Genomic DNA, 12,357 nt, shown 5'->3' on the forward strand with positions numbered 1-12,357 from the left:
CCTCCCCTCCTTCTCTCTCCCCCCCTGTACAGGCCTGGGGGGGGTCGGGGCTCCTGCAATAATAAAGCCTTTGGAACCCACAGTGTGTCTGCGTGGTGGTGGGGGGGAGGCGGTGCCAAAAGGGGTGGGCAAAGGGGGTCTGGGGGGCTGTCAAAGGGGGGGGGGACATCAAGGGGGAGGGGAAGGGGGCCTTGAGGGCTGTCACCCCCAGGCAGGGCTGCCAGCATCCGTCTGGGGTGCCTGGAGCCACCCGAGGGTGCTGGAGTTTGGGGTGCCAGGATCCGTCCCGGGGGGGTCCCAGGCTTCACCCAGGGGTCCTGGGCTCCCCCCCAGACCCCCGCCGTTTAATTAAAGCCCCCGTTTATTACCGTGCCCCCATTAATTACTGTGCCCATTAGGGCTGTGCGTAATGGGGTAGGGGTCCGGCTGCAGCCTTGCAACCCGAACCGGCCCAATTCCGGCCGATTTCCCCCCAAAACCGAAGCCTCCCCCAGGAACCAGCTCCCCCATCTGGGGACCGGGCGGGGGGGGGGGCAGGATGGGGACCCTTGCCCCCAGGTTCACGGTTACAGCGCTGGGATCGATCCTGATGGTACTGGGGGGGGGGCTTAAAGGGGTTGGGGGGGGGCGGTGCCCCCGGGGGCCTCCCGCGGGATGCCCCCAAAGCGTCCCTGGGGGGGGTTATTGGGGGGCGGTGGGAACTGGGGTGCTCGGGGGGGGGGGCGGCCCCCATTCCCGGCCCGGGGGCGACACCTGGCGTCAGCACCGCGAACCTCGCTCCGCACCCCGCTCGCCGCTAATTGCCGCTAATTAATTGCAGTTAATTACCCCCACCGCCCCCCTCCTCCCCTCTCGTTACCCAACCCCTGCTTGTTCGTTAATTAACCAATTAATGAATTAATGGGGGGAAAAGGGGCTGCATTTGGGGGCGGGGGGGGGCCCTGGGTGGCCACCAGAGGGCCCCCCAGAGCCTCCCCGACGCCTCCCAGCTCCGGGGGGGCCCCCGCGGGCTGCCTGGGGGGGCCTGGGGGAGACCCTGACCCTGTGGGGGGGGGGGGGAATGGGGGTGTCTGCAACAACAGGACCCCCCACCCCCATGGTTCTCCCTCCCTAGCCCCCCCCCAGCAGCTCCAGCCCCCCCTTTCCCCTTCCTGCCCCCCCGGGTGAATTTTGGGGCTGCAGGCGCTGGGAGGCAGCAGAGGAGCGGGGACGGCGCGGGCCCAGCCGCGGGGTGGAGCCGGCCCCCCCCCGGGGAGCAGCACCCTTGGGACCACCCCCACCTCCCCCTGCACCCCAGGAACCTCCCCCCCCTCCCCTGACCTGAGCCTTTGGGTTTTTTCTCCAGATACTCCCCCCCCCAAAAAAAAAACATTTGGGGTCTGGAGGTGGCCGGGGGGTGCTGAGCCCCCAGGGGTCCCCCCCCGGTGCCGGCTGGGGACGGGGGCGTCCGGGGCTGGGGGTGCCCGGGGCTCTGGGGAAGGTGGCACGGGGGAAACTGAGGCACGGGGGGTGGGCTGGGGGCAGGGGAGGATGGGGGGGGGTTGGCTTTTTTGGGGCTGGGGTGGGACTTTGGGGGCAAGGCAGCGTTTTGGCATTTTGGGGGGGCGTTTTGGGATTTGGGCATTTTGGGGATCAGGGTGGGATTTTGGGGTGCTCACCCCCACCCTGTGCCATCGCAGTGCTTGCCGCTTTGGAGGGGATGAGGCAGCACCCAGAGGTGCTGGGGGGGGGGCTTACACCCAGCCTGTTACCCCCCCACATCAACGTGCAGACCCCAGGGGTGAGCCCAGCCGCAGGGGGGCGCTGCCACGGCCCCACGCTGGGGACACCGCGGTTTGGGGTCACTGAGGCTTGGGGCCACCAGGACCTGGGGACACGGAGGTTTGGGGTCACCAAAGTCTGGGGACACCGAGGGTTGGGGGCACCAAGGTTTGGGGCCACGCTCCGACCCCCCTGCTGGGTTCATCCCCGTGCCCCCCCCGCAGGGCCGTGTCCCGGGGGGGCCGCCTCGGGAGGTGCCCGTGACTCAGCGGGGTTGGACGTGCCGGGGCCCCGTGCGCGCCCACGTGCTTTGGGGTGGGGGGGGCAGAGCCTTTTGGGGTGTCCCGGCATCGGGAGTGAGGAGCTGGAGGCCTCCGGGGGGCTCTGGGGGTGCTGGGTGTGGGGGGTCCCCTCCTGCCTGGTGGGGGGAGCAGGGGGACAGCGTGTGGGTGCTCCCCAAAATTTCCCTCACTGCCAGCACCGGGTGCCTGCAGCCACCAGCCGGTGACCCCAATCTGGGCCGGGCCGGGCTCCTTCACCCCAAAACCTCGGGGTGGCTTCGGGGTCCCTTCACTGGAAGCGAGCAGCACGCGGGGAGGGGAGAGACCCCCCCAGGACCCGGGGGTGTGCCAAGGCGGGGGGTCTTGGGGATCCCCCCCTGCAGCACCGCGTCCCGCCCTGGCTGGGGGGACCCCAAAACCCTTCTCCCCCTGCCCTGACCCCGCTGAACCCCGGCTGGGAGCTGGGCACGGGGCGACGCCGGTGGCGGGGGGCTCGGCCAGGCGTGGCGGGGGGGGCACGGGGCCAGCAGCAAGCTGGGGCTTGCTGATGAGCTTTCGGCTGTAATTAGCGGCGGGGCAGGACCCGCCCAAAGCTCCTCGCTTGGCGTTTTCACACGCACACCCCTCGCACCCTTCCCGGCCCTTGGGGTGTTTCTCCTCTCCCCAAATCCCTACGGACGGATCCAGCCCCAGGGCCCGGGGGGGGCTCAGAGGGTGCCCTGCGTTCGTGGGGCCCCCCAGGCCAGCACGGGACAGACGGACAGACGGACACAGGGACGTCCCGTGGGCTCCTGCCTCCGTCCCTGGAGGCTCTGAACCGGGGGGCTGGGGACGGCCCCGTCCCCCGGTACCTGCTCTCTGTCCCCTCCCGGCCACCTCTCGTTTTGCTTCCCGGTCCATTTTGCCTGGTTTCTCCCCAAAATGTGCCATTTCTGCCAGCTGGAGGGGAAAGCCCCCTGCACCCTGCTGGTGCCTGGAGCAGCTTTGCCATTTCCCTGGAGCTTGGAGGCTCCAACCCCCTCTTCCCTCATCCCTTTTCACTGAAAACCAGTGTCCTGGCCCCAAACAGCGCTGTGGGGTGGGGAAACGCTCCGTGCCCTCAGTCCTCGAAGCAAAGCCGTGTAAATGTGCACCCCCTTTGTGCCCCCCACCCCCTTTTCAGCACAGCCCCTCGCAGCTCCAAATTGGCCCAAATTTGGGTGCCCCTGTGGGCAGCCCTGAGTGCTCCTGTTCCTTTTGGGGTGCTCGGAGAGGGGGCAGCGGTGCCTTGGGGGGGGGGGTTCTGAGTGCTCTGGGGCCGTGCAGCTCTGAGCTTGGCACCCAATTCTCACTGCCTGGCAGCCGGGGCTCAGGTTTTGCACCATTTCTGAGGGACAGACGAGCGGAGGGGTTTTTCCCCGTCTCTCTGGGGCTGAATTCCCCAAATTGTCCCCACGAGGCCACTGAGGCGGGCGGGGGCCGGGGGGCTGGGGGAGCTCCGTGCCCCCGCCGGCCGTGGAGGTGCCCGCGGCACTGCAGCAGGCACGAGCGGTCAGCGGCATCGCCCTGCTGGCAGGAATTCTCGCCCTCGTCGAGGGCTCCTGCGTTGGGCCGCGGGTTCCCAGGGGCGGTGTTGCCCGTGAGCGCGGTCGGAGCGGGGCTGTTGCAGCCGGAGCCTCCCGAAGCCCAGGGCCCTCGGCCATGCGCAACGGCCGCGGTGACAGCGCTAGGTGTGCCGCCGGCTTCTGCAACAGGCGCCTTTGATCTCGCCCGGGACCCACCTTGTTATTTCTGCTTTGTGCTCCCCAGCCCAGGCCCCAGCCCTGCAATTTGCCCGCTTACTAATTGCGAGCTGAGCGGCTGAGTCCTCGCCGCCTGACGGAGCGGGCTTTGCTCTCCCTGCCGCCTCTTCGGGGCGAAAGCGGGCCGTTTTGGGCTCCCCGGCCTTTCCCCCACAGAGGGTGCCGAGGGATGCTGCGGACGGGGGGGCAGCCCACGCTCGGGGCACCCCCAGCGGGCAGGGCCTGCGCTGCCCCCCCCTCTCCCCAGCGCCGGTGGCGGAGCTGCGGCTGCGCCTTCGAAGCACGGAGCAGCCCCGGGCGCTCCCCTGCCCGCTGCGCCTCATTCCTTCCCCTCTGCCTCCTGCTTTGCATCCCAGACCAGGCGGTGTGGGCTGAGCAGCCCCGGGGCAGTGGGGAAAGCGAGTGGCTGAAGTGGGGAGCCCCACGCCACCTCTGTCCCCTACCCACCTGAGGCTTTTGTGGGGCTGCAAGGAGCTCGCGTGGGGCTGGGTGGCTCCTTGTACAGCCCCGTGGGTGCTCCTGGAGGTGTCGAGTGCTGGCAGTGCCCGTTGGGGTAAATCACAGAACCATGGGAGGCTGCCGGAGTTCAGGAATTGTTTGGACAGCGCTGTCAGACACCTGCTCTGTTGGTTTTTTTTGGGTGGTCCTTTGGGGTCCAAGCAGTTGGATGCGATGGTCCTGGTGGGTCCCTTCCAACTCAGGTGTTCTGTGATTCTGTGGGATCATCTGGGTTGGAAAAGACCTTCAGGGTCATCGAGTCCAACCACCAACCTGACCTCTCGATCCCCACCACTAAGCCATGCCCCTAAATCCTGGTTTATGGGATCCCACCACAGCCACCTCCTGCTCCCCCACGGACCGGAGAGGCGGCACCTCCCCGTGTCCCCATGCCACAACCGTGGTGGCACCGAACCCGCGGGTCCCAGCCCCACGGTGCCACCCCAGGGTGCCGGGGCCCTGCCATAAGCGGTGCCGAAGCTCTGTGGCCGCGCTCCCCAGGAGCTCATTAACCAGAGAGAAGCCTCCAGGGATCAGATTGCACCGCTGGGATGGAAAGGAGCCGGCTATTTATATCGTCCCATGGGAAGAGCCCGTTTCCCCTCCGCGGCCTCTAAGCCTGGCCTAGCAAAGCTGTACGCGTGTGTGGGTGCCCTGGGGGCTGTCCCGTGCCCAGCAGGAGAAGTCCCTCGGCAGGTGGATGTGCGAGGGCACAGCTGGGGAGCAGTGGGGTTCCTGGGGTGGCTCCTTGGGGGTCCAGGTCCATAGCAATGGAGCTGCCTGGTTTTAAGCCATGTCTGGGGACTTTTTCTGGGTTTTTGGTGCAGGAAAGAGGCCTGAGCTGCTGGGTTTGGGGATATCTGACCTCTGCTGTGTGCTTTGCTGCCCGCAGTGGTCCCGTTTGTGGGGTGGCACTGCAGGAGCCAGACCTCTGCCCTGCACCCACAGTCCCACGGGGGGGCTGGCTTCTCTCCAGGGCTCCCTGGGCACCCACGCCCTGGTGCAGGATGGATGGAGAAGCTCTCCCCGGGTCTCAGATGGGTTTTCCCACCCCAGCAGAGGGCTAGGACCTGGTGGGCATAGCAGGGTGCTTCTTGGGCAAGTGTCCGGCCGGGCAGGAGCCAGCGGTGTGTGCGGTGCCCATCGGAGCCACCCTGGGAGCTCCGGCTCTGCGCCCGCGGGGCTCCGGCAGGTTGGCGCGGCTCCTCCGCCGGTTGCGCAAGGCGGAGGCGATGCAGCTGCCACCGCCCTGCACAGAGCAATCTCGGGGTGCCCCCGCAGCGGCCCTTTTGGGAAACGGGGGATCCCAGAGCCCTGGGGTGGGAGGAGGCTTCCAGGAAGGAGCGGGGGGTCTCAGGCTGAGGCTGTGTGCGGGTGGTGGCCGAGGGAGCAGGAGCTCGTCGGCTTCTCCCCGCTGCACAAATCCCCTTGGGCTGAGGGTGCCGCAGCGCAGCGAATGCTGGATGAGTTTCAGGAGGAAAAGCCCCCCCTGGACCAACTGCCCATCCGCAGGGATGCCCCAGCTCCGCTCATGGGCCCAAATTTGCACTTTTGCAGGGAAAAAGCAAGGAGGGAACAGGCTTGGAGCTGGAGCTGGCTCCCCGAACCTCTCCCACGAACGTTTCCAATAAAAGAGCTAATTACAGAGCATGCTGCTAAGCTGCCTGTTGTTGTCAGGGCTGCACTTGCAGCTTGTGGTTTGGGGGGAAGTCTTTTTTTTTTTAATAGCAGGATAAGTGGTGATCCTCAGTTTGATGGCACCTCCAGACACCTCTGCTAATTAAAATATAAATTAAAAGTGGTTAAGCAATTAAGCAGTCTTTTTCAAAACAATGAGAGCTTGCCCCCTGGCTTCCTGCCCTCCAGGGAGGTGGAAGGGGAATGAGGGGAGCCTGGAACCCAGGGTGCAGAACCCGGGGGCACCCTGGTGGTCCCCAGCCCACCTCCAGCCTCAGCACCAGCCCCGTGGTGGGGTTGGGACCTGCTGCTGCAGACACAGCTCGTTAGCACCACGACCCTAATGAGGGGCGGTGAAGGGGGCGCAGTGTGGGAACCCAGAGCTGCTCTGCGGACCCCTCATGTCCCACCGGGCTCAATTCACCATGCTTGGGGTGATCTGACATGCCTTAAAACCTCCTAAAAAGTCTTCTGTCCTGACACTGGGCTTGTTTGGTAACCCTGCCAAGGACTAACGCTCCCTGGGCTCCCTCCCTCGTTGTGAAACAGTTTTGGACAAACCAAGACAAAGCTCCCTGAGCAGAAAGTTGAACCGGAGTGCATCTGGGGCTGTGATTGAGAAACCAGGTTTTTGTTGGAATTCAGTGAACCTAGCACCTGCCATGAAGCTCAGAATGAATGATTTAGCTAAAGCAAGGGTCCCCCTTGAGGGTGTAACATGTCAAGTAATTTGTACTGCTTTGTCACTGCCATGAGAGCTATAGAAAGGCCCATGATGAGTTGACAGCTTTAGCTAAGGGAATTTGATTCGGGGATGCGTTTCCAACACCAACAATAGCTTTGTTTTATTTTCTTAGCTATCTAGGGAGTGTTTTGAGGCAGGTCACGGTGATGGCAGAGAGGAGAGGGGAAGGCATGGTTCCAAGCACACCTAAAACAATTAATAGAGTAAAACCCAACTTCTCCACTCCCCTGACACCCGGCCAACTCCCTCAGCACATAAAAAGGGGAATCGAGGCACGGTGCTGGCAGGACAGACCTTCCCGTGCTTCGCAGCCCTCCGGACGCAGCTCTCCTCTCTCAGCACCCTTGCTCTCGACCCGCCGCTATGTCTCGCCAGTCGTGTGGCCTCAACAAGGGCTTCAGCTCCAGCTCTGCTTGCCTGGGAGGAGGGAGGAACAAAGTCTCCTTCAGCTCGGTGGCCCGAGGAGGATGCCGGGGCTCTGGTGGCAATGCCGGCGGCTTCAGCAGCAGGAGCCTCTATAGCCTGGGAGGGAGCAAAAGCACCTCCCTGGGAGGATTCGGTGGAGCTGGGGCCTGCAGAGGCTTTGGGGCTGGAGGCCAAGGAGGCTTCGGCTACGGTCTCGGTGCCGGGGCAGGATTCGGTGGCGGCTTTGGCGGTGGGGCTGGGGTCGGCTTCGGCGGTGGGGCCGGGGTCGGCTTCGGCGGAGGCCTCGGTGGTGGTTTTGGTGGCTTTGGCGGAGGGTTTGATGGCGGGATTGGGGGGCAAGGCTTCCCCGCCTGCCCTCCGGGCGGCATCAGGGAGGTGACCATCAACCAGAGCCTGCTGGCCCCGCTCAACCTGGAAATCGACCCCGAGATCCAGAAGGTGCGAACGCAGGAGCGGGAGGAGCTGAAGACCCTCAACAACAAGTTCGCCTCCTTCATCGACAAGGTGAGCGCGGTGCCGGGCCAGGACCGGGGGTGGTTGGGGCACATCCCCATGCCCCTTGCGATGGCCACGGGGTGACCACACGGCTGCCAGAGAGCCCAGTGGGCTGGAGAATCGACCTCTGCAAGGGGCAGAGGATGTTGGGTTTCTCTGTGAGATGGGAGAGGGGAGGCCACCTGCCAGTGCCCGCTCAGCCCAGAGCTACTGGGATGGGTTCTCCCATTGCCTGTGGGACCCTGGGCAGGCTGGGAGCACTCTGAGGAGGAGAGAACTCATTAAATGCAGGTGACGGGGACAAAAAATGGATAGAAAGATGCTTTTGAATATGGCCTGACCTTCTTCTGCCCCCCCGGCGCTCGGTTAGGTGCGGTTCCTGGAGCAGCAGAACAAGGTCCTGGAGACCAAGTGGAAGCTCCTGCAGGAGCAGAGCCCGAGCACAGGCGGCCGGAGCCTTGACCCCTACTTCGAAGCCTACATCAGCGGGCTGCGCCAGCAGCTGGATGGGCTCTCGAGCGAGAAGCACCAGCTGGAGCTGGAGCTGAAGAGCTTCCAGGACATGGTGGAGGAGTTCAAGACCAAGTACGTTGCTGGCAGCGCGGGCGCGGTGGCACCTCCTGGGTTTTCTGTTTGGCAAAGCTTGGGCTGAACGGGTTCACGTCCTGGATTCGCTTGTGGCTGTGTCCGAGCTGGGGCTGGTTTCTTACAGGTCTGATTATTTTTCACCAGCTGCACAAGGCTGCGTGCGGAGCTGGTCAAAACTACAGACTTTTGCCATTCCTCTTTTATTTTGTTTTATTTTATTATTATTATTTTTTATTTTTTTTATTTTTTTGCATAATGGCAAAAAAAAAAACAAAATGAAAACTACCTTTGAACAGACAGAAAATTCAAGTAACCGCAGGAATGAACTGTGTTCCACTTGTTTCGGTGATTAAATAATGCAAAATGCTATGAGGAAGTTGCCACCAGCTGTGAGTTTTGACAGCAGGGCCCAATTTTTCAAGGTGTGTCTTGGTGCGTATTGTCTGAGCTGCGGCTGTCACCGAGGCAGGATCTTCTGCTGTTTGTCTTCCCCACTTAAGAATCCGTGACATTATGATTTAATGAACCAATTAGACCAGTTGCTAAATTGCAGCGTGATTTCCTCATGGATTTCCTCATGGACTCCTTAGTTAGATCTTCCTTTGGAAATACGATGTGGAGGGAAGGATTATTTTCCCAGTATTATTTACGGGATTAATTTCTCCAGTTGGAAAAGCAAGAACGAAGCCTGGAGAAATGTCTGTGCTGAAAGACTTGCGAAAACCTTGGGGGGAAAGGAAGACAGGGGCTCGCCAGGAGCACCCAGATCCCTCCTCTGCTGAAGCCAAGGGCCAGAAACCGTCTGCCTTTTGGAGATGCTCTCTGTGCTCTGCAGCAATTGCCCGCTGAGCAAGGGGCCAGATTCGGCCCTGGCTGGAGGCTGGGGGGTCCCAGAGGTGCTGCAGGGTCCCGGAGGTGCTGCAGGGACCATGGGGCAGGAGGTGCTGGGGTGCCCGTGGTGGCTCACAGGGAGGCCGCGCTGCTGCTGCCTTTCCCTCAGGATGATTTTTGCTGTGCGTTGTTCTGAGGCCAGCGGCCTCTGGCTGCCAGCGGCAGAGGCAGAGCCAAAGCAAGCAGAGAGATTTGATCTCCCTCGTTGTAATCAACAGGTACGAGGAGGAAATCAACAAAAGGACAACTGCAGAGAACGACTTTGTGCTCCTGAAGAAGGTAAAGTGCTGGGCTGCTTACGGCAGGAGGACAGAGCACTTGCAAAGACAAGGGCAGATTTTAATCGAGCTTGTGCCTCGTTAAGAAAAGGGAGCTGAAGCCTGGAGAACCTTAGGGGCAGAGGATGAGGAAGCTGGGAGCTGCTGCTGCTGGCCAAACCTGCAGCACAATAACCCAATTACTGCCTTTGTCGGCGTTTTCTGAGCGCTTGGTTATGTTTAAATTTAATGCAATGCCCCGTGTGCTTGGAGGCTGTCTCAGCCCACCTGTGCGGGTCGGTGTCTGCGTTAGGGCAGAGTGGGGCCCCGAGATGTGTGTACAGCCAGGGGCTGGGGCTCGGCTGCCTGGGGCAGAAAGCTTCCACCCCCCTTTCTGCCACAGGATGTGGATGCTGCCTACATGACCAAGGTGGAGCTTCAGGCGAAGCTGGACTCCCTGGCAGATGAGGTGAACTTCATGAGGAGCCTCTATGAAGCGGTAAGGGGTCCCAGGGGCACGGCGGGGCGGAGAGGGGCCTCAGCACCCAAAGGAGGTTGTGGCGGGGCTGAGCCCGGTGCCGGTGCGGGTTGCAGGAGCTGTCCCAGATGCAGAAGACCGTGTCCGACACCTCCGTGGTGCTGTCCATGGACAACAACCGCAGCCTGGACCTGGACAGCATCATCGCGGAGGTCAAGGCACAGTACGAGGAGATCGCCAACAGGAGCCGGGTGGAGGCCGAGACCTGGTACCAGAGCAAGGTGCGGGGTCCGTGTGGGGCTGGGGCTGGAGGAGCTGGTGGGACTGGGGGGAATGGGGCTATGCTGGGGGGCTGTGGAATTGGCCCAGGGAAGGGGCTGCTGCGGGGCAGTGCAGGGAGCCCAACCGTGCTGCGCCTCACGTGCTCCTCTGGCTTCTGTACCAGTACGAGGAGCTGCAGGTCACAGCAGGAAAGCACGGAGACAGCCTGAAAGACACAAAGGCTGAGATCTCCGAGCTCAACCGCATGATCCAGAGGATACGGGCAGAGATCGAGAGCGTGAAGAAGCAGGTAAGGCTTGCATTTTGGGGAAATGGGTAACTAGTAACTAGCAACTGGTAACTGGGTAACTGGTAACGGATCCTGGTAAGCCCCTTCGGAGCTCCCCTACACCCCATGCTCTGCTCAGAGGCTGCTGTGTTTGGAGCAGCTGAGCCCAGGAGGTGCAGGCACAGAGTGTGGCGTGCCCAGGGACCGCGGGTGCTGTGCACCTCCTGCCCCACTCCTCGCATCCTTGGCTCTGCCCCGCAGTGCGAAACCGTGCAGAGCTCCATCGCGGACGCTGAGCAGCGCGGGGAGCTGGCCATCAAGGACGCCAAAGCCAAGCTGACCGAGCTGGAGGCGGCCCTGAAGAAAGCCAAGGCAGACCTGGCCCAGCAGATGCGTGAGTACCAAGAGCTGATGAACGTCAAGCTGGCCCTGGACATCGAGATCGCGACCTACAGGAAGCTGCTGGAGGGCGAGGAGTGCAGGTGGGCACAGGTCCAACAGAGCTCGACGGCATCCTGCCGGGCCCATGGGGAGGACGCAGCACTCTGCGTCCCCTCTGCTAAAATACGAGCGGTGCTGCAGCGCACCACGCTCCTACGGACCCCGAAGAACCAAGCCGCATGGCGCTGATATCCATCCCTTTTCCTTGCAGGATGTCTGGAGAGTGCCAGAGCTCCGTGAGCATCTGTAAGTACCGCTCCCTGCTCCGATGGAGCACGGGGGGCCGTGGGGGGTGCTCCAGCACTTTCGGCCCCACCGGAGGTAACCCCATGCCTCCCGCTTGTCTCTGCAGCTGTGGTGGGCGGCAGCAGCTCCGTAGGAGGCGGATACGGTGGCAGCAGCGGAGTCTACCTTGGAGGAGGAGGAGGAGGAGGAGGAATGGGGTTCGGCGCTGGAAGTGGGAGAGGCAGCTGTAACACAGGCGGCGCTGGCTTCTGCTACAGCTTAGGAGGGGGCGGATTTGGCGCCGGGGGAGGATTTGGCTCTGGAGGAGCAGGGTTCTGCTCCGGAGGGGCAGGGTCCAACTCTGTCGTGGTGGGGTCTGGCAGCATCCTGAAGAACAGCAGCTCCATGTCTGGGTGCCGGCGGGTCTAGGAGAGCAAGCTATCCCCCCTCCCCAGCACCCAAAGGAGAAAGGCAGCAAACCCCACCACGACCACCGCCACCCATCCGCTGCTGTGTGGGGGCCACCCCCCCGTTTGAACCAGACCCCGTCCTCCTTTGGAAACTGCGTGGGGCAGTGATGCTCAGCGATGTGCACCAGCTGGGGCTGCTGACAAGCTCAGCAGAGGGCTCGAGGCGGTCTCACGTCCCCGGTCCTCGCCTTGGGATGCTGCCGGGCTGCTGACTGTGGGGCCAGGAGCTGCCATTTGAAAGCCCCCCCCCCCGAAAAGCTACAGCAGTGGTGATCCTAGACCAAGAATTTCCAGCTGGACCCAGCCAAAGAGACGTCCTCGCCTGCTGCAGTTTTGTTTTCCTAACCAAGGTGCCAGCATTTCACCAGTGTCCTTCAGAAGCAGCTGTAAAATGTTCGGTTTTGTTCGGGCTTTCCCTTTTTGTTGCAATCGTGGGAATGTTGGCGCTTGTTTGCTTAAGCCTTTCTCCTTTGGCATGTGCCATACCCTAATAAACACTAGAGGCAGTAAACTTGTGTGGTTTTCTGTTCTGACCGGGGAGTTTCGTGTCCTAACAGGACTCCTCTTTGTGGAGATCTGGAAGCATTGCCTGGCTTTCCCTTGCCCTTTGCAGGTGGCACTGGAAGGCCCCGTGGAGGCAGCCGGGTTGGAGCCAGCTCAGCTGGGCTTTGGCACAAGCCTGTGCCACCTCTGCCCCATGGGTGGGGAGCACTGTGTGCTGGCCTTTCAGCCCACCCCAGGCATCTGTGGCTGCTTTCAAGGCGTCTGCCACGGGGACCTTGGAAACACAGCA

At 62.6% G+C, this 12,357-nt stretch overlaps 1 protein-coding gene across 1 annotated transcript; it reads left to right on the forward strand.

Annotated features, from left to right (window-relative positions):
- Nucleotides 1-7,106: 7,106 nt before the first annotated feature.
- Nucleotides 7,107-11,523, forward strand: LOC116499953 (keratin, type II cytoskeletal 4-like). Its single transcript, XM_032204821.1, has 9 exons — nt 7,107-7,673; nt 8,035-8,249; nt 9,362-9,422; nt 9,804-9,899; nt 9,995-10,159; nt 10,324-10,449; nt 10,690-10,910; nt 11,081-11,115; nt 11,222-11,523. Exons 1-9 carry the CDS (start codon nt 7,107-7,109, stop codon nt 11,521-11,523), a joined length of 1,788 nt encoding a protein of 595 aa, XP_032060712.1.
- Nucleotides 11,524-12,357: the final 834 nt, after the last annotated feature.

Source organism: Aythya fuligula, chromosome 29, assembly GCF_009819795.1.
Source record: "Aythya fuligula isolate bAytFul2 chromosome 29, bAytFul2.pri, whole genome shotgun sequence".
Lineage (NCBI taxonomy): Eukaryota > Metazoa > Chordata > Aves > Anseriformes > Anatidae > Aythya > Aythya fuligula.